Genomic DNA, 21,665 nt, shown 5'->3' with positions numbered 1-21,665 from the left:
ACTTAAGCCTTTAGTCCAAAGCCTGAGTCAAGTAATATTTCTCCATAAACAAGTCCATAAACAAGACTATAATCTACTGAAGATAATGCCAAAAATACAAGTTCTGCTCATTAGACAAATGTTTTTGCACACATTGTTAGAAGTTTATAACATGTCTGACATATTAGCAAACCTATTTAACCTGTTGAACACAGTTGGAGTTCAGATGGTCTTTCATCCATTGAAGGTAATGTCAAGACAGCTTTCAACAACATTAGATGGTCTCTCCATCCTAAGAGGCAATATCAAGATAGTCTCTCCATCTTAGCGGCAATATCAAGATGGTCTCTCCATCCTTAGAGGCAATATCAAGATAGTCTCTCCATCTTAGTGGCAATATCAAGATGGTCTCTCCATCCTTAGAGGCAATATCAATTGGTCTCTCCATCCTTAGAGGCAATATCAAGATGGTCTCTCCATCCTTAGAGGCAATATCAAGATGGTGTCTCCATCCTTAGAGGCAATATCAAGATGGTGTCTCCATCCTTAGAGGCAATATCAAGATGGTGTCTCCATCCTTAGAGGCAATATCAAGATGGTCTACCCATCCTTAGAGGCAATATCAAGATGGTCTCTCCATCCATAGAGGCAATATCAAGATGGTCTCTCCATCCATAGAGGCAATATCAAGATGGTCTCACCATCCAAAGAGGCAATATCAAGATGGTGTCTCCATCCTTAGAAGCAATATCAAAATGGTCACTCCATTCATAGAGGCAATATCAAGATGGTCTCTCCATCGATAGAGGCAATATCAAGATGGTCTACCCATCCTTAGAGGCAATATCAAGATGGTCTACCCATCCTTAGAGGCAATATCAAGATGGTGTCTCCATCCTTAGAGGCAATATCAAGATGGTCTCTCCATCCTTAGGGGCAATATCAAGATGGTCTACCCATCCTTAGAGGCAATATCAAGATGGTGTCTCCATCCATAGAGGCAATATCAAGATGGTCTACCCATCCTTAGAGGCAATATCAAGATGGTCTACCCATCCTTAGAGGCAATATCAAGATGGTCTCTCCATCCATAGAGGCAATATCAAGATGGTCTCTCCATCCATAGAGGCAATATCAAGATGGTCTCACATCCAAAGAGGCAATATCAAGATGGTGTCTCCATCCTTAGAGGCAATATCAAGATGGTCTCTCCATCCATAGAGGCAATATCAAGATGGTCACTCCATCCGTAGAGGCAATATCAAAATGGTCTACCCATCCATAGCTTGATCTATAGATACAGTTGGCATACGAAGACATGCATCAACCAAGTCAGCGAGTCTGACCACCCGATCCTGTTAGTTGCCTTTCACGGCAAGCAAGGGTTGCTGAAGATCTATTCTAACCTCGATCTTCATGGGCCTCTTTTGTCTTGATATTGATGGAATATTGCTAAATGTTGTGGAAAACCTGACTCACTATGTCACATTCTCACAATGGGACACACTCAGAGCCTAGAACCATCCTCCAGTCTAACTCATCCCATGTAGTGCTTTCATGCAGGAAGACCTTTTTCAAACGTCCCCTTTTCATATTTTTGATGCCCAAAAAAGTTTGGAAAGAAAGCTTGAAAATGAGTCCACCATCCATTGTCATGCTAAATGTGTAGTGAGCGTGAATGTTTTGTTATATAAGCCTTGATATCATATTCAGTATTTAGAAAGAATAGTGAAAAGATTAAAATACTGTTTGGATTTAACTTTATCATGTTTAATCTAGAACAAAATTGACAGCTACGTATGTAAGTAAAATGCCTGAAATAGTCCGCATAACCTTAACATGAATCATGGAATGTTCCAAACATTATTGTACTAAGATGTAACTAGGTAAATTGCATGATTGTATGGAGTTGAGATCCATACAATCAAAAGTCAATTATTTGTGCATTAATCTATAAAAGTTTAATGTGTTGTGATTACTAGTTTGCTGCAACCGTCAACAAATAAACATTTTTCCGTGATGAGTAATGGCGATTACAAAATGCATTCACCATATGCGGAGAGGCGATACTTGAATCATGTTTCAATTAAACACATAATCCTGCTCATTCAGGCATGCTGTACAGTCTATGTGGTGCATTAAACTTTTAAGTGCATACCAGCTCATAATCCTTCTCAACAACGCGCAGCCACAACAACTACCCCCTGCTTGTTGATCACGGCAGCTATCCTGAGCTGGTAAAAACACATTAAAATGTCAGCAGATTTAAATGATGGATATATTTAACTAATACTTCAACGACATTTTCAGTGATAGAAACTAACAGTTTTAGCCCACTGTTGAGTCCTTATAATGATAACATATAGCAAAACCCTAAAAAGGGCAAATTTCTACTAGTCCTTATGGTACCTTAACTATTGGGCAGTTTGGCAAGGACTATAGGACAAGTGCCAATTTCTAAAGCTGCATTATTGTTCTTTATGGGAAAAAAAAAGATTTTAGGAATAAATAATATATGTAACCCTTTTTAGCTCTGGTAAAATAGATTTGATATAAGCATTCATGTATTGGATTATATGTGACTAATATTTTAGTGACATTATTGTTGTTGTTTATGTGAAATATATTTTAGAAATAAGGAATATATGTACCCTTTTTAAATAACATGTTTAATTAAGTTTTTGATAATCGTTTAGAAGTTGGAAGAATGTGAATCCATGAAACCTTCATGGAAAACTACTTTCGTTGTAACAATGTGTCAAGGGGCCAAACTCAACTTTCACTCGCTTTGGCCTCTCTCTGGTTAATCCTGTGGCTTGATCGTTATATTGTTAACTTTGTACATATCAGTATGTATATATTAACTAAATACGCTTAGTATTTATTTAATGAATGGGCAAGAAGTAGCTCTGAAACGTCAGCACAAAAAATAAAGAATTCGTCCAAAAAAGTCTGTAATAAATTTTCTGATTCATGTTATTATTTAATTAATCAGTAAAAAATATTCATACAGGGCCCATCAATATATAATAAATGTAGGCGTGCATAAAAATCTATCCACTATAATTTATGTTTTTTGTGAGTAAATGTATGAATGGTTTTCCCCATGGCCTGCCTCCAAGTACATCCCTTTCGTTAGTGTGGATTTGTTTTTAATGGGGACAGGAAATGGAGGTGAGTGTCCCAGTCTGAGTCTGTCACCTTGTGGCCAGGAGCCACCACCAAGGTCAGGTTGTCACACGAAACAGTTGACCTCATCAGGTAGATTACTGTGAATGAAACTGCTGGTCTGGAACAGTTTGATGAGTCGGATGTGTTGGAGGCCAGGACTTGCTGGACTTGTTGAAAAAGTGTGAGAAACTCCGCTCGGGGCAGCTCTTGCTGTGCTCGGAGAAATCAGCAGCCAGTTTGAATTTAACTATACCACATTGAGTTATATAACCACATTACTGCTTAAATTTGTTTGTTTGTTTGTTGTTTAACGCCACACTCAGCAATATTCCAGCTATATGACGGCGGTTGAGTCTGGAGCAGACAATCCAGTGATTGACATCATGAGCATGAAGCCACATAATTGGGCTCAACATGCATCAACCAAGTCAGCAAGGCTGACCACCCGATCCCGTTAGTTGCCTCTTTTAACAAGCAGTCGACTTTTACAGCAAGCTTGGGTTGCTGAAGACCTATTCTAACCCGGATTTTCACAGGTCTAACTGCTTAAAGTTTAAAAAACTAGCTAACTGTACCACTTTACCGAAGGTCAGACTGGACGATATACCCACAAGACTCAGACTGGACTCTATCACACACACCACAGTGCAAAAAACACACACAGGCACGCATGCACACACCCGAACAGTAATTCACGCACGCACGCACACACACACATACACACTGGACAGTAATTCACGCATGCATGATGCATGCACACACACACTGGACAGTAATTCACACACGCACACACAACAGTAATTCACGCACGCACACACAACATTAATTCACACACACGCACGCACGCAGGACAATGTCACAGTGGATGCTAACACAATGTTTCGACAATAATGAGTATATATTTTAATAATTTCTTTCAAGTATGCTTGTCACATACTTTGGGAGCTTCCAGCTGTGTCTCAAAGTGTGATTGGTTATCACTCATCCACACACCTGTAATTAAGAATCGTCACCTGGCTATGCTTTTTCTCGCTGCAACAGTTGAGGAGATTAGGTCAAATACTTGCAAGATGAGTCTACATCTTTACAATGAGAAAAACCCCAGGATTATAATTTGAACACGTTGAAAAGCGGATCAGAAATTATAGAGGCTGTTCTGTCAGCCTTGTGTGGGTCTTGCAGCGGTACAATATGATTTAACATACTTCATTATAAAATGCCTGCAGGCTTTTACCACCTTTTAAACAGCCCGGCCATGTCATGAGAATTCAGTCTTGTCGTTAATGTAATGGGACAGAGGGGCTCAAGACATATGTGGGGATTAAACCTGTCAGCTCTGGGGGACTGGTTTGATGGCTCGTCACAATGACGGCCATTAATTGGACTTAATGTCATATGCTCTTTATGAAATTTCGCAAATGGTGGTCGGAGTGCACTGAATTGAAGCATTTGTGTCATGTATGTATAAGTGTCAAACATACTCTGGTTTGAAACGTAGCTTTTGTCAACTTCAACGCTTTCAATACTGTGATGTTAACTGTTGGTAAAAGATGGTATAGAAAGGTATTTTTATCAAAAGATATGTGTTTTGAAAGGGGGATGTGATAACTGAAGAGGTTGCTTCGGATGTAGTTTCAAATTGCTGGGATTCTTGTTGACAACTGAGGTACATACACTCCATTAACAACTTTATTTTCAGCAACAGTTGTTTGGCATGTAATTTTGAGAAATTAAATCATGATATATGTGTAGTATTTTCTGCAATTGTCTTACAAACATGACCCAGCCCTGTCATCATGCTGTTTCACATTGTGTAATAATGTTACTGGTGGAAAATCATTGTTGCAAGTGGAAATCATGTAGTTAAAAAATCATTTAGTAGTTGGAAATCATTATGTTAATGGTGGGAAATTATGTTAGCAGTGGGAAATCATTATGTTAGTAGCATGAAATCATTATGTTGATGGGAAATCATTATGTTTGTAGCAGGAAATCAGTGGGAAATCATTATGTTAGTAGTGGGAAACCATTATGTTAGTAGTGGAAAATCATTGTTAGTAGAGTGAAACCATTTTGTTAGTAGTGGAAAATCATTATGTTAGTAGAGGGAAATCATTATGTTCGTAATGGAAAATCATTGTGTTAGTAGTGGGAAACCATTATGTTGATAGGAAATCATTATGTTATAGTGGGAAATCATAATGTTAGTAGTGGGAAATCATTATGTTAGTAGTGGGAAATCATTATGTTATAGTGGGAAATCATTGTTAGTAGTGGGAAAACATTATGTTAGTAGTAGGAAATCATAATGTTATAGTGGGAAATCATTGTTAGTAGTGGGAAATCATAATGTGAGTAGTGGGAAGTCATTATGTTAGTAGTGGGAAATCATTATGTTAGTAGCGGGAAAGCATTATGTTCGTAGTGGGAAATCATTATGTTATAGTGGGAAACCATTATGTTAGTAGTGGAAAAGCATTATGTTCGTAGTGGGAAATCATTGTTAATAAAGGGAAATCATTTTGTTAGTGGGAAATCATTATGTCAGTAGTGGGAAACAATTATGATGGCAGTGGGAAACCGTTTTTGTTAGCAGTTGGAAATCATTATGTTGATGGGAAATTATTATGTTAGTCGCAGGAAATCATTATGTTAGTAGCGGGAAATCAGTGGGAAATCATTATGTTAGTAGTGGAAAATCATTATGTTAGTAGTGGGAAATCATTATGTTAGTAGTGGGAAACCATTATGTTAGTAGTGGGAAATCATTATGTTATTAGTGGGAAATCATTATGTAAGTAGTGGGAAACCATTATGTTAGTAGTGGGAAATCATTATGTTATTAGTGGGAAACCATTATGTTGGTAGTGGGAAACAATTATGTTGGTAGTGGGAAATCATTATGTTAGTAGTGGGAAACCATTATGTTATTAGTGGGAAATCATTATGTTATTAGTGGGAAACCATTATGTTGGTAGTGGGAAACAATTATGTTAGTAATGGGAAACCATTATGTTAGTAGTGGGAAACCATTATCTTAGTAGTGGGAAATCAGTGGGAAATCATTTGTTAGTAGTTGGAAATCATTATGTTGATGGGGAATCATTATGTTAGTAGTGAGAAATCAGTGGGAAATCATTATGTTAGTAGTGGGAAATCATTAAGTTAGTAGTGAAAATCATTATGTTAGTAGTGGGAAACCATTATGTTAGTAGAGGGAAACCATTATGTTAGTAGTGGGAAATCAGTGCAAAATCATTTGTTAGTAGTGGAAAATCATTATGTTGATGGGAAATCATTATGTTGGTAGTGAGAAATCAGTGGAAATCATTTGTTAGTAGCGGGAAATCATTATGTTGATGGGAAATCATTATGTTAGTAGTGGGAAACCATTATGTTAGTAGTTGGAAATCATTATGTTAGTAGTGGGAAATCATTATGTTATAGTGGGAAATCATTATGTTAGTAGTGGGAAAACATTATGTTAGTAGTGGGAAATCATAATGTTATAGTGGTAAATCATTATGTTAGTTGTTGGAAATCATTATGTTAGTAGTGGGAAATCATTATGTTAGTAGTGGGAAATCATTATGTTAGTAGTGGGAAATCATTATGTTATAGTGGGAAATCATTTTGTTAGTAGTTGGAAATCATTTTGTCAGTAGTGGGAAATCATTATGTTAGTAGTGGGAAACCATTATGTTAGTAGTTGGAAATCATTATGTTAGTCGTGGGAAATCATTATGTTAGTAGTGGGAAACCATTATGTTAGTAGTTGGAAATCATTATGTTAGTAGTGGGAAATCATTATGTTAGTTGTTGGAAATCATTATGTTAGTAGTGGGAAACCATTATGTTAGTTGTTGGAAATCATTATGTTCGTAGTGGGAAACCATTATGTTAGTAGTGGGAAATCATTATGTCAGTAGTTGGAAATCTTTATTTTAGTAGTGTGAAACCATTATGTTAGTAGTTGGAAATCATATCTCATTCGTATATTCACCACATCTTAGTTGACGGTTTGAAGGTGCTTTGAAAGTTGCTCAACTTGTAAAGGAAAGGATGTTTTTGATGAGACAAGCTCTCTCTATTGTGAATGAATGAATGAATGAGTGTGTTTGACACAGTATTTCCTCATGAGCAAATTACTGAAGAAGATTTATAAATACTTGTCAAAATATTAGTAGCCTGTTTTGTAGAAATCCTATGTGTGATAAATTTGCCTATAATTATCATTAACTGTTATTTTGCTTCTTTCGTGCCAACCTCATAGATGGGACTTGACACACGAGTAGGTATAATAGTCAAGATTTGGTGTGTGTGTGTCTGCCTTCCCCCTCGCTAGCCTCACTAGCCCCTCTGCCTGTACTACTGTTCAGAGACGGATTCCGAAGCAGCATCTTCAGGTGTTACTTGAACACAGCTCCTTCACTCCCTGTGTCCTTCCATCTGTCATCAGCAATATAGTTCTCGGTTTCCAGTCACCAGCTATAACACTACTATGTAGCAGAATGCAAGACATTAAATCTGCTCCCACCATTGGTAGGAGTGTTTGCTAGAGGTCACAGGTCGCTGCTAGCCAATGAGAGCCCACGTGTGTAAGTCTGTGAGCTAGTGTCAGTATTGCGAGAGTATCCCTCAGCATGTGTACTGCTGTCTACCTGAGCCCCCACAACTGAAGTGAGCAACAGTTGCACTACATCAGTGGAGTACTGCCATTCGTGAATGTTTCAAGGATTATGTCCGTTCTTGGAGAGCATCCCTTGATGGAAGGCGGCCCTCCCCCCCTGGTGCCAGGGCTGTGGCGCCCAGCCCTGTGGTGCACCCCCACCCCACGGGTCCCTGAGTTGCCAGTGTATCCCCAACCACGCTCGATGACTCACCTGCTGAGTGATTACATAGCCACCTCCAACTCCTCTTCTCCTCTGTGGTACCCCTGGTATTTTAAAGGTAGGCTGTTTGCTTGTGCTGTTTTATCACTTTGGTTCAAGTTTTGTTTTATTGCAATGCTATGCAAAGGTGCAAAGTCAAGATTTTCTGTGTTGAATGACTTTCATAATGTGCAATGAATTAAAAATAATTACAAACCTAAATTAAGTGTGTAAAACCCCACCATCCATGTATGTAGTTGTTTAGTCACAGAAATTGTGGAAGGAATATGTCTTCACTACTTCAATTTCTGGATCGTATGCAGTTCAAAAATGATTTCGGCGTAGCTGTTTAAAATTATGAAGACTAGATTAAAAAAGCTTTAGAAGGAGTAGACCATAAAATGTTAAAATATTCATTAAGAAAGTTCCATTTGAACATAGATATGCTGTGTTAGTCCACACAATTGTGTTTGGGTTGATCACATTTGATTCTTGTCTTAAAGAAAGCAATTGCTTCTCTATGCTAAGCTACTCACTGGGTATGCTCAGTGACAGTGACAAGCCATTCCTGCTCATCATGTGCCATGCATTGGAGGTAGATAGGCAGGATTGACTGGTCGTTAGGTTGAAAGGCATGGCATTATTAATGCAATAGCTGTGATTAAACATACTGATATGTACATATTACCATGTCATGGTATGTGTATCGTACACCATGTGCAACATTGTTTACGGACTTAACTTGAGGTTATTGTACCATGTATTATAGCTAAAAAGGATAGAATTATCATTAAACCGCCCGCACGTTATCAGAAATGAGCGGGCCACTGTAATTTGATAATGCCCTCATATTGCTTGACGACGGGCCATTATCAAGCCCGTTGTTAGGTGACGTCATAGGGTGGAGAAAATGACGTCACGTATTATAGTGATGTCATCTGGTTTGTTCTATGACGTTTCCATATTTGTAAAATGTGTTCAGTGACATTCGTGTTGCTTGCAGTAAATGTTTCAAAACCGATGTTGTTGTTTCTTTTTATTTGATAACAAATTCCATCCATTTTAGCTATAATAACGGTAACGTTCTTTTTCAGGGCATTATAATTTTCAGAAGCCCTCAGTCTTTTCAACTGCCCTCCTTCGTCGGGCAGTTAATGGAAGACCTAAGGCTTCTGCAAATGATAATGCCCTGAAAAATAGTGTTACCCTTATAGTATTAAGTACAACATTGTACGGCACATGTATGCTGTATAATCAACTGGGATAAATGTATCTTGCAGTAAGTACAACATTGTATCACACACATTGTATATATATATATATACACTCAAGTTAAGGTTAGTGCATCATGTAGTGTGTACAACATTGTACCAGATATTAGTATAAGGGTAACACTATTTTTCAGGGCATTATCATTTGCAGAAGCCTGAGGTCTTCCATTAACTGCCCAATGAAGGAGGGCAGTTGAAAAGACCGTGGGCTTCTGCAAATGATAATGCCCTGAAAAATAGCGTTCCCGTCATTATAGCTAAAGTGGAAAAATTTGCTATCAAATAAAAATAAACAATATCGGTTTTGAAACATTCAGTGCAATCAACACAAATTTCACTGACCCACTTTTACAAATATGGAAACGTCATTGAACAAACCAGATGACGTCACTATTGAACATGACGTCACCTATCCCTATCCTATGACGTCACCTAACAACGGGCGTGATAAAGGCCCGTTGTCAAGCAATATGAGGGCATTATCAAGTTACAGAGGCCCGCTCATTTCTGATAACATGAGGGCAGTTTGATGATAATTCTATCCATTTTAGCTATAATATCTGTGTATGGTCAGGTTGACGAAGTGTGCATGTGTGTACCAAACATGCATGCTGTACAGATTGAGGTATATACAGGGTTTGGCACCCTCATCCTTCATGGCGTATTTGATAGAAATGATAACAGACTGAGCACTTTGATAGTCCACTATTTTTAGAGGGCAGATGGAGTAGCACAGTGGTCGAAGTGTTCGCTCATTCCCCCGAAGGCCTTGGTTCTATTACCTTTCAGGGTACAACGTGTGAAGCAAATTTCTGGCATCCTCGACTTTGATATTGATAGGGTAAAGCCATGCTCACTAGTTTTTGGCTTATACAAATTTGGAAGAAATAGGTGTAGACTTATTTAAGTCTGAACTAGAATTTGAACAAGTTTGCTGTAACTTGTTCACCCCAGTATGTGTTTGTATGTTGATATTGCTCAAAATAAGTTACAGAACACCTGATTTTCCTGTGTTTTTAAAAAAAATTTAGTAGTATATTATGTATATGTTAGGCATATGACTCGATGCATGCATGTGACCTAAGCATTCCTGGGGGTGTCGAATATAGAATCAGAAATTAAAGGGGTCCCTTGGGTCCTTAGGGGTTGCACCTTGAGTATTGGAAACTAGGGACCTACTTTTAGCATTAGGGTTATGACCAAGACCCTTGACTTAATTCCTTATTCTGAACACGGAGAATGATATTTTCACCAAATTTATTATGTTGTCATGTGCCCACCTTATTTTACAAATCCTTAATGGTTTGGGGTTGTCAGTCATTTTCTACTGGTTTGATGTACCGTACCTGAAATCATTGATGTGTGTAGGAGCATTGTTGAATGTCCCTGACTGACCCATTCCCTCAGACCGGCCTCACACCGGCGAGCCATGATTTCACCATTGATAGTTGATCATTCAGGGTCACTCAACTGAACAAATGTTATTTGATACTAGTCTTTGGATTTCATTGATGCTATGGTTTGATGTCTGCCATAGAGTAATTTTCACTGAAAGTAGGCTTTTAAAAATGTCATTGAATTAAATAAGTTTGATTTTTTTTTTACAAAAAACTGATAAAAAAAATTCAGTTTTGTTAGGGCCACAGATAATTTACTCCCAAATTCATTTTGTCTGTAACTGACCTGTGAAGATCCGGGGTAGAATAGGTCTTCAGCAACCCATGCTTGCCGTAAAAGTTGACTTTGCTTGTCGCAAGAGGCGACTACCGGGATCGGGTGGTCAGGCTTGCTGACTTGGTTGATGCATGTCATCTTATCCCAATTGCGTGGATCGATGCTCATGATGTGGGTCATTGGATTGCCTGGTCCATATTTGATTATTACCACACAAAAACCCATGCAGTGATATATTAGAAATGCTGTTCAAAGCAGTATTAAACCAAAGATATTTATGAAGAGACGCCAAGTCTAGGGGCTTTACGAAGTAGCGTCCCCTGTGTCTTCTTGCACCGTAGACTGCACAAGGGGAAACTTGTACTTAGGGGTACTTGCTTTAAGATGTGTTCTGTCATAGGTTTAAAAAGTGTCAAGTTTCTCCTGAGACAAGAGTAAACATGAAACCATGAAAGTATTGACATGTATTTTTATTTTAATGAGTAAAATGATCATGTGGAAATATCAGCTTTAGCTTCTGACGTATCTGGTAAAGTGATAGGGGGAAATAGAGGGGTGCTCATATTGAGGATCAGTTTAGTGAGTCCGCTCATGCACACAGATATGCATATGCACTTGCCCACTCACTCACCCTCTCATTCATCCACTCACTCACTCACTCACTCACTCACCCACTCACCCCCTCACTCACTCACCCACCCCATCACTCACTCACCCCCTCACTCACTCAACCCTCTCTCTCGCTCTCTCTCACCCACTCACTCACTCACCCACTCACCCCTTCTCTCACTCGCTCTCTCACTCACTCACTCACCCACTCACCCCTCTCTCACTCACTCACCCTTTTCTCACTCGCTCTCTCACTCACCCACTCACTCACCCACACACTCACCCACACACTCACCCACACACCCCTTCTCTCACTGGCTCTCTCATTACTCACTCACAGCTGAATCAGTCCTGGCCACTAAGCTGCACTGCTCAGGCCACTATCACTGCGGCGTAGTCACTTCAATTATTCATTCTAACAACCCTTGTTTATGATAAGTTTTTCATACTTCTGTGTTCACTGAGGCGATGAGGAACCACATGAGGTCGGATTTCAGCATTTCTACTTGGCCGTTTTAAAGTACCCATCTCTTTGCACTGTGACATTTTGTTTTCAGATAAATATGTTCATTTTGAAAAGACTTGTTAAATGATAGATGAGGCTCCAGGCGTGAAACTAATATTGTATGAGTCTTTGAGCCCGGAGTACATCAAGCATTATCTGCTCCGTCCTGTATCAATTCTAATATCTCCCACAAAGATGATTAAACTTTATCTTCAAAATAAATTTGATAAAACTTTTGAATAATTATTTTGATAAATTTTAATGAAAAATGAGACCATTCATAATTAAGGCAGTTTTAGATTGATTAAAAATTATCTGGGGAAAATATTTTCTCTTATTAACTGAAACACATTATTCAGAATTACAAATATTGATTGTGTCCAGCGTCTGGAGATTTTTGGAACAAATATATGGAAACCATAGCAAGAGTGAAAAATGACACTTTTGTGTTCAGTGAACAGTAAGATCAAAATTATTTTTAATAAGGACATTAAAACAGAGACTAGAATCACAGGACTTCCAGGACTGAGTTTGATGGGAAATGGGATTTTAAAAACACATTTCATGCATGTTCGAACACACATGACAATCTGACAATATGTCCATACGATGGATTTTTCAATGTTGACTGTAGACGTCATTAGACTACTCAGGTGAGTGAGTGTGTGTTAAACTTATTTCTGTCAGTCATTGGGGACTTATTCTCTACATCGGTACCCATTTTTGGTCTATGTGTGGGCATTGTACTTAGACAGTGGGTGTTTGTAATAAGGGTAGTCATCCGCTGAAGGTTGATAATTGCATCTCAGAAATAGAGTTTGCAGACAAATGGTTTGGGTTTTCAATGAGTAAACTTTGCTGGAACTGTCAGTTGGCACTCTTGCTTGATGAAGGTTAAGTAGAGGTTTACATGGCCAGTTAAGATTTTTGCTTGTCTGAGACAGCAGGCTAGATGTTTTTGTTACAATATCTTGATGCACATTGACATCTGGGACAGTGGGGTTGACTGGTGGTTACAACTTTGGCTCACTACCCAAAGCGTTCGCAGCCTCACGACCTATCCTAACTCGGGCTTACAAATGTCATAGTGCTATGAATACTTAGTGGATGGGGGCCGCTTCAGTTCCCTTCATGGGTACAGTGTGTGAATTCATGGGTACAGTGTGTGAATTCAGGGGTACAGTGTGTGAAACACATTCTTGTCCTCAGGATTGATTTTAAATGTAGCTGAAAGTTAAGTATAACCACTGTTAGAAATTGGAACCAGTCCTGAAGTACTTGTCAATAGAAAAGGTATCATAAGGACTGGAAGAAATTTGCCATTTTTAAGAATTTTGCTACATGTGATCATTATAAGGACTAGTGGACTAAAACTGTTAAAGTTTCTACTGCTGAAAACCTTACACACAATGGCACTAACATTAACGTGTGTAACATTTAACATGTTTTTTCTTGAATTTTATGACCATCACTAATTTACTAAACAAATTCATGTGATTGCTACTTTCTTCATTTATTGTTAAGTCATCTATTGTTCGGGGTCTGAATATTTAAAACCTACTTCCTCACATAGACATGGAACAAGCCCTGAAGCCCAGACGGGAAAAGCGATAAGGCCTTACTTATGTATACTGCTTGGCTTAAGGATCTGCAGACCTTAAAACTTTTGAAAAATCTCTAGAAAATAATAGGAATGACAAGGTCTTTTTTATTCTGCTAGGGGTAAAGATCACTTTGACTTTAAAAATGACAATAAAATGCCCCTGTCCAATTTTGGATTAATGAGGCTACAATCCAGGCCAAGATTTTTTATTAACACCCACGGATCCAAATCAAACTTTAAGATGATAATAAAAATCCTGTAAATGCATTTTCTATATTTTTCATTTTCGACCTTCGTAATCGACCAGATTGTCGCTATCAAAATCCGTAAACCATACAAAAAAAGTCAGGCCTCATTTGAAAACTTGAGGTGGGCCGGCTTTAAGTCTTTGAATGGATTTAGAAGTTATACACATAAGAGAACTTACGGATGTCAACTTCTACCCTCTGCCCCCCATTTGTCCATTGTCCATTAGGGGCGGTCGGGTAGCCTAGTGGTTAAAGCGTTCGCTCGTCACGCTGAAGACCCGGGTTCGATTCCCGACATGGGTACAGTGTGTGAAGCCCATTTCTGGTGTCCCCCCGCCGTGATATTGCTGGAATATTGCTAAAAGCGGCGTAAAACCATACTCACTCACTCACACTACATTGTCCATTACCTATTACCAGTCAGTGATAATCTAAGACCTGGCTTCCAGTTGTCCAAAACTATCACTTATCACCTAATTAACAGTTAAGTGTTGGCCATTTGTCCATTGCTGATCACCTAACAAGGCCAATTGTCTGTTGGCTCCCCTAGTTAAGTTCCACCTTTGTTATCTCATATACTTTTGTTGTTCTTACAGGTCCATATATATGTTCTCTGTCTCATAGCATTTATTCACCTGATGAAGGAGTAAGTATAGACTCTGGAACTGTGTTGCTCATAATAAAGAAGTTGACATCCATAAATTCTCTTCCGTATGGCTGACTTTAAGGTGGTGTATGATGGAAACCCCTCTGTCACGTGTACGTGCATCAAAATGGCTTCTCGGACAGAGGACCCAGATATTAACATGTGTGTCAGAGACAAAGTGTTAATTTCAAACCAACGACATCCCCAATTGTAATGGCTTTGTGATTATGTTATCACACGCAGCTACCGTATTCAACGTAATAAGCGCCCTGCACTAATAAGCGCCCATGGCGACATTTGTTAATATATTGGCTAGTGAACAATCCCAATTAGCACCCCTTCCGATTGATCAATGTACATAAGACTTATTTATTCTTGTATAATATGTGTTTTATATGCATCCTTAATTATGGGAAATTAAATTCTGGAAAAATATATGTCGTATATAAACATATCAGGCTGTCAGCATAAACCAAGAAATTTACGATCTTTCAACTCTGTTGTTTTTCACCAAAATAATATTCTAATAAGAGCCCACTATTTCTAATTTTGAGAGTGCCCTGGTTGCTTATTATGTCAAATACGGTATTAGTGGTGTTGGTTTTCCCACATTCCATGTCTCTTTTCCCATACTTAGCATTCATTCTGTTGTCAGAGGGTGCAGAGATCATGTGATTGCAGATCAAAATAGAAGTTAATTACTTTTAAGTCCAATCAGTATTGCTGTCTTCGTCAGCTGGCTTGTTGCTGTGTCAAGCTCTTTAGGGAATGAGCCAACCCTGATAGGACTATATAAACTTAATAACAGGTAATTAGTCTAAATTTTAACAAATTATAGAAGTATTGCTTTAATTTGTATCACCCAGCTTAGAAGGTTTGGGGACCGCCTCCGTGGTCTAGTGGTAGAGCGTCCGCCCGGAGAGCGGAAGGTTCGGGGTGTGATCCCCGGCCGCGTCATACCAAAAGACGTTAAAAGATGGTACTTGTTGTTACCCTGTCTGGCGCTCGGCAACAAGGGGCTAAAACAAGGACTGGTCGGCTCAGAGTCAGTATACTGTGTCTGAGTGGGGCATTCATGTTAAACTGCGGCATGGTATCTCAGTGAGCTAGCACTATAAATCGGCATCAGTCCGGACTAGTACAAGCAGCCACACACACACACACACGTCGCTATATAAGTGCAATAATCTTGGACGCGACGTTAAACCGAATTTCACCTCACCTAGAATGTTTGGAAAAGGTGTTCTGCATGTGTGTCTGTCATTCAATCTGTCTGTCGTCGGTTTGTCCATCTCTTTTTGATCATTTTGTTACCAGAGCATAACTTGAAATCTTCCCAAAGGTTTGCACACAGATCTGCCTTGTGAAGAAGAGGTGTGTTGTCTTGTGAATGCATTTTGCAATATTTACTTTTCATGGTGTGATATTATGAATTTTGACTACAACTGACTTAAAAAACATTCTCAATTTCTTAGTATCATATCAGCCTGTTTGTGAGATTCTTGTGTGTTATTTTAAGTTTGATTTTTGGCATTTATATGGAAATAAGTGAATCTTGGGAGTTACACCCCTTAGTTAAGCCAGGATCAGCTGGTGTTGGGTTCTAATCCCAGATTAGGCCCATTCAAATCCTTGCGGATGCCACCCAATGTGTACAACCGGTATTACTTATTACGATTTAACTGAAATACTATTCAAAGGGTCCTCCTCGGTCGAGTTAAAAAACTATCTTCACAAAGATATTGAGTCCGGGTTACAAATAAACACAACATGAATGGTGATAGCAGGGTGTTGGCTGGAACAGCAATTTTATCTGTGTTGAATAATTATTATTCCTGACCGTATGTCATCCAAGGATATCATATCAGTACACACAGAGGGGGAGTATGACTTGGGTTTACATCTCCAAGGTGACAAAGCCTAGGGCAGCCTGTACACACCAAGTTGTGTAAGACGATCCCACGGAGCCAGAATAAGAGATATGTCTGTATCTACCTCAAACACTGCCTGAATTGCATTCCCTATCAGAAACCAGCCTTCAAGCCTGGGATGGGTTCATTCAAAATTGGTGTGGGAATTTATGAATGAACACTGCAGAGGGGGCCGGCCTATCAGCTTTTGCACTTGCTGCAGAGTGGTGTGTTCAGCGTATGGCAGGGGTTAGAAGACACGCAGGATACACAGTCAGCATAGGAATCGGATAACATCAGCCTTTACTTCACAATTTTTAAAACATTTTTTCATTGACCTTAGCTGCCCTCCTGCCTCTGCATAATTTGTGATAAGCATTTTAAAATTTTGTATCAACATGTATGAATACCTCTGTGGCACGACTTCTCTCTGAGTTCTGTAGCCTTGGAAGTTTTTGTATTTTTCGTTGATGATCAGTTTTGTGTCATGTTTCTAAAGCAAATGTGGGTAAGAGTCCCAAATTGAAATTTCCAGATTCAAATGATTGTAATGGTTTGTATATAAAGGAAATTAAGGACCAATTCCAAGAATAGAGGCTTTATATAAAGGCAAAATATTATTTTTTATTGATTTACAGATGTTTGGCCAAAACGTTAAAGTTGGTAGGTCAGAACGAATGTTTTTTTCTGAATCCAATTTCAAATTATTATTTTATATTTCATCAAAATGTTAACATGGTTAAGTAGGTAAGAAATTTATTTTTTTAGAATAAAGTTGGATCAGGCAGTTTTAAGATAAATTAAGATAAATAAACAAGTTATAATTATTTAAATTTTTTATTATTTTATTTTATCTTATTTCTATAATGACAGTATGAGTTGTCTTTTTACATTTCACTTATTTCTAGTTGACAGAATGCTTTTCATTATTTTATTTTTACATTTCACATTTTTGGAGTCTGCGAATTTGTAAACTAATTTTATGAAATAGTCGTGCATAAGTTCCCCATTTTTGCATGGATTGCAATGTGAAGAAGACAATAAATTCTGTTTTTTCCCAATTTGCCCATCTCAGGCACTTACAAATCCCAGATAGATCTTGTAATGATCTGTCATGAACATTTACCGATTGGTAATCTTCATGGAGGTGATCGATGACATGCAGGATCTAGAGTTGATTGTGATCACACAGCTGGACTAACTTGTGAACTGTTTGTGTTTCAAACAGGTAGGCCTAAACTTATAATCTATGATTTCAGGAAAGCAACTGATTTATTTATTGAATTGGTTACGGCTATTTTCTATACAAAGGTTTTTGTTATCATATACTCTAAGTTTTCATGATAGATCTTGATGATGAATATTTCAATATTCCATTAAATTGTTCATATCATGGTTAAAATTGGAAACATAAATATAACCACATCCGATCATATTGACCAGCTTTTAAATTATTCATAACCAAGCTTGTTTTCATTGATTTTTATAAAAAAAAGAATTCAATATACATTAACCAATAGAACCACCACATATAATATTTATTTTTATGGCCGTATTCAAGTTGAAGGCAAGTGATTGAGATTATGCAGCCCTTTTGGAAAAGTCTGTGGTAGGTCTTTGTTTTCAGAACTAGAAGACCATTACCATGGTAACTCAGTAGCACAGAATATCTAAGTGACCATACCACACTGGACGATTTGCTATTGTTCACCTGCAGTTGACATAGAAGTATTAATTATGCATGAAAATTCTTGTAAGGTGTTTGAAAAGAGGGAAGTGTTTTCACAGAACGACGTAATACATTAATCGTGGTGTTGTGACTAGCATGGCCTCAGACCACTGTAGTTTACTGGGCATTGTGTTCCTGATGCAGAACACACATACATTATGAAAGTGGCCTCGCAAGAAGGTTTGGGCTGCTTTGAGAAAACCAGTGAAACATTTGCTTGGCATGAATTTCTTATGAGCTGCCTTCACTCTGAAAATATCAGCACTTTTGTTGATTGAAAATGTAACATTGAAGAAATGTGTGTTCAGAAGGAAAATACTGTATAGGCACTTTGATTCAAATTGTTAGATTTTGATGATGCAAGGTCAGATTTGCCAAATTTTAATAAAGAAAATTCCAAAAATATGTCATATTGTCCAGCTGTGTGAAAGTATTGGATAATTATTAAGAGGGCATTCTCAAGGGTGTTACTGACTAAAAATTGATTGGAATTGTGGAAAAGAATGCTATTTTCACAGTATATATAGGTAGCTAGGACAAGGACTTGGTTGCAACATCTGCCAAATGTCTTACAATTTTTGAAAGGCTATCCCTGTGTGGGGACACTTTTTGCTAGGATATCGCTGTGTGGGGACACTTTTTGCTAGGATATCGCTGTGTGGGGACACTTTTTGCTAGGATATCGCTGTCGGATATAAATTTGTCGTTACTAAAATGCCATCTTCTCTAGCTATTCAGAATCTAGACCATAAAAATCTGTTGATTAATATTCTTAAAATGATAAGAATTATCCAAAATATTATGAACAATGCATGGTTGATCTTTTAAATTCCCATTATGAGTTAAAAATTAGAAAAATTGACCACTGAAATATGATCATGGTGTTTATAAATCAGCTGTCAATACATTTGTAATAACTATATTAATTCATAAACAGATAAAGCCCTTCTTTAAATAAAGTAAATAGGTGATAAAAAAATAAAAGAATTAAAAAAATTAAACATGAAAGTTCAGAAGTGTAAATGTTTTGGCTGTGATACCCCAAGTTTTCACATCACTGTGGAGAGATGTTATCGAGGGTCGTAGGGACACATTATATGTAATTTCAGCCGAACCATTAAAGACGTCTGTGTCAATTTAGCCTTCACTGTTGTTAGGTGGGCAAATAATGATAAACTTGATGACCCAGTGGCTTGTTTATTTATAGTTAGTATTTCCTGTTAGTTGTGATATACATGAGATAGGTGGCCTTGTGCCTTCCAGCTATGTGACAATACTGGCTGGTTGTCACTAGAAGTAGAACAGCAGCGATTTTGGAGGTTCACGAGGGAGGGGTGGTTGTTCTGACTGAGGCATTACATTTGGTCCCAGGTCTGATGTAGAACAGCAGCGATGTTGGAGGTTCACGAGGGGTGGGTGGTTGTTCTGACTGAGGCATTACATTAGATCCCAGGTCTGTGGTAGAACAGCAGCGATGTTGGAGGTTCACGAGGGGTGGGTGGTGGTCCGACTGAAGCATTACATTAGATCCCAGGTCTGTGGTAGAACAGCAGCGATGTTGGTCTCAGGTTCACGAGGGATGGGTGGTAATGTGCTGATTGAAGCATTGCATTAGATCCCAGGTCTGGTAGAACAGCAGCAATGTTGGTCTCAGGTTCAAGAGGGATGGGTGGTAATGTTCTGACTGAGGCATTGCATTAGATCCCAGGTCTACAGTAGAACAGCATCGATGGTGGTCTCAGGTTCACGAGGGGTGAGATAGTTCTGACTGAAGCATTACATTAGATCCCAGGTCTGTGGTAGAACAGCAGCGATGTTGGAGGTTCACGAGGGGTGGGTGGTTGTTCTGACTGAAGCATTACATTAGATCCCAGGTCTGTGGTAGAACAGCAGCGATGTTGGAGGTTCACGAGGGGTGGGTGGTTGTTCTGACTGAAGCATTACATTAGATCCCAGGTCTGTGGTAGAACAGCAGCGATGTTGGAGGTTCACAAGGGATGGGTGGTTGTTCTGACTGAGGCATTCTCACTCCATAAATGTATTGCCTGTGAATGATTAGATGAAGACACCATTGTCCTAAGATACGACATTGAAGAAAATCAGCTTCACCATGGACCATTCTCCTTTTCTTCCTTTCACCTTGAAAAAGTGAGACATTTTAGATGCCTCAAATAATTTACACACTAGATATTTTATTGTAGCATTTTTGTTTGTCTGACATGATATTAATTTGTTTTAAATACTTAAAAGAGATGGTACGTAACTGCATTCAAATTTAAGTGCCCAAATGATTTACATAATTCCGTGCTAAATACTGATGATATTCCTATTATTGGCCGAATATGAATTAAATATTTTATAAGTGAACAAAATGTTCTGACCAACAAAAGATGAAATTGTTGTGGCCATGAAGCATATCAAACATATACAAATGACTTACATGCCCCAAATAATTTACAAAATGGCACACTAGGTCATTGTTATTTCTGTTCGACTGGCGACTGCTTCAGTGGTTTAGTGGATAGAGTGTCTGCCTGGAAAGTGGAAAGTCAGTGGTTCGATCCCCGGACCTCATGCCAAAAGATGGTAATGGTTGGTACTTGGTGTTCGGCATTACAGGGCTAAACAAGAGTCAGTATACTCAGAATGTCACAGTGTCACAGTGTCTGAGCAGGGTATTCATGTTATCTCAGTGGGCTAGCATTATAGTACCGGCATTAGTCCAAACTAGAACAAGCAGGCACACAAACACATCTGCATCCACGGTGCTCTGAAAGTGCAATAATCTTGAATGTGATGTTAAACTCCCCCTCACCGTCATTGACTCCCCCTCACCGTCATTGACTCCCCCTCACTGTCATTGACTCCCCCTCACCGTCATTGACTCCCCCTCACCGTCATTGACTCCCACTCACCGTCATTGACTCCCCCTCACCGTCATTGACTCCCCCTCACCGTCATTGACTCCCCCTCACCGTCATTGACTCCCCCTCACAGTCATTGACTCCCCCTCACCGTCATTGACTCCCACTCACCGTCATTGACTCCCCCTCACCGTCATTGACTCCCCCTCACCGTCATTGACTCCCACTCACCGTCATTGACTCCCCCTCACCGTCATTGACTCCCCCTCACCGTCATTGACTCCCCCTCACCGTCATTGACTCCCACTCACCGTCATTGACTCCCCCTCACCGTCATTGACTCCCACTCACCGTCATTGGAACAAATTACAACACATAAGAAAGATGGAGGTGCCGATTTGGATGAACAAATTATTCATTTCTTGTGGCCTTATTCTGATGCAAGTCAGTTTGACATTAAGATGTCAGCTTGTGCATCCTCAGCTCATGGCTAAACCCCTGACACAATCACCAACTGATGACACGGAATTGACTGTGTGTCATGTATACGTTCTCGTGAACACAGCCACCATTGTTTACAGGTGC

The 21,665-nt window shown here is 38.9% G+C and overlaps 1 protein-coding gene across 2 annotated transcripts in view; it reads left to right on the top strand.

The window, feature by feature from the left end:
- Positions 1 to 21,665, top strand: part of LOC124134133 (transcription cofactor vestigial-like protein 4) — a 103,482-nt gene that overhangs the window by 45,884 nt on the left and 35,933 nt on the right. The window contains exon 1 of one of the 2 annotated variants that reach the window (XM_048396829.1): positions 7,520 to 8,100. The exons of the other annotated variant lie outside the window; for it this stretch is intronic. Coding sequence (XP_048252786.1) covers positions 7,890 to 8,100 — 211 coding nt within the window. The 5' untranslated portion in view covers positions 7,520 to 7,889. Of the gene's footprint in view, positions 1 to 7,519; positions 8,101 to 21,665 lie in introns of those variants that run through there. 2 annotated transcript variants of the gene reach the window in all.

The sequence above is a fragment of the Haliotis rufescens genome, unplaced genomic scaffold, assembly GCF_023055435.1.
Source record: "Haliotis rufescens isolate VD_foot unplaced genomic scaffold, xgHalRufe1.0.p SCAF_16, whole genome shotgun sequence".
Lineage (NCBI taxonomy): Eukaryota > Metazoa > Mollusca > Gastropoda > Lepetellida > Haliotidae > Haliotis > Haliotis rufescens.
This window is presented reverse-complemented; position numbering and strand designations above follow the sequence as displayed.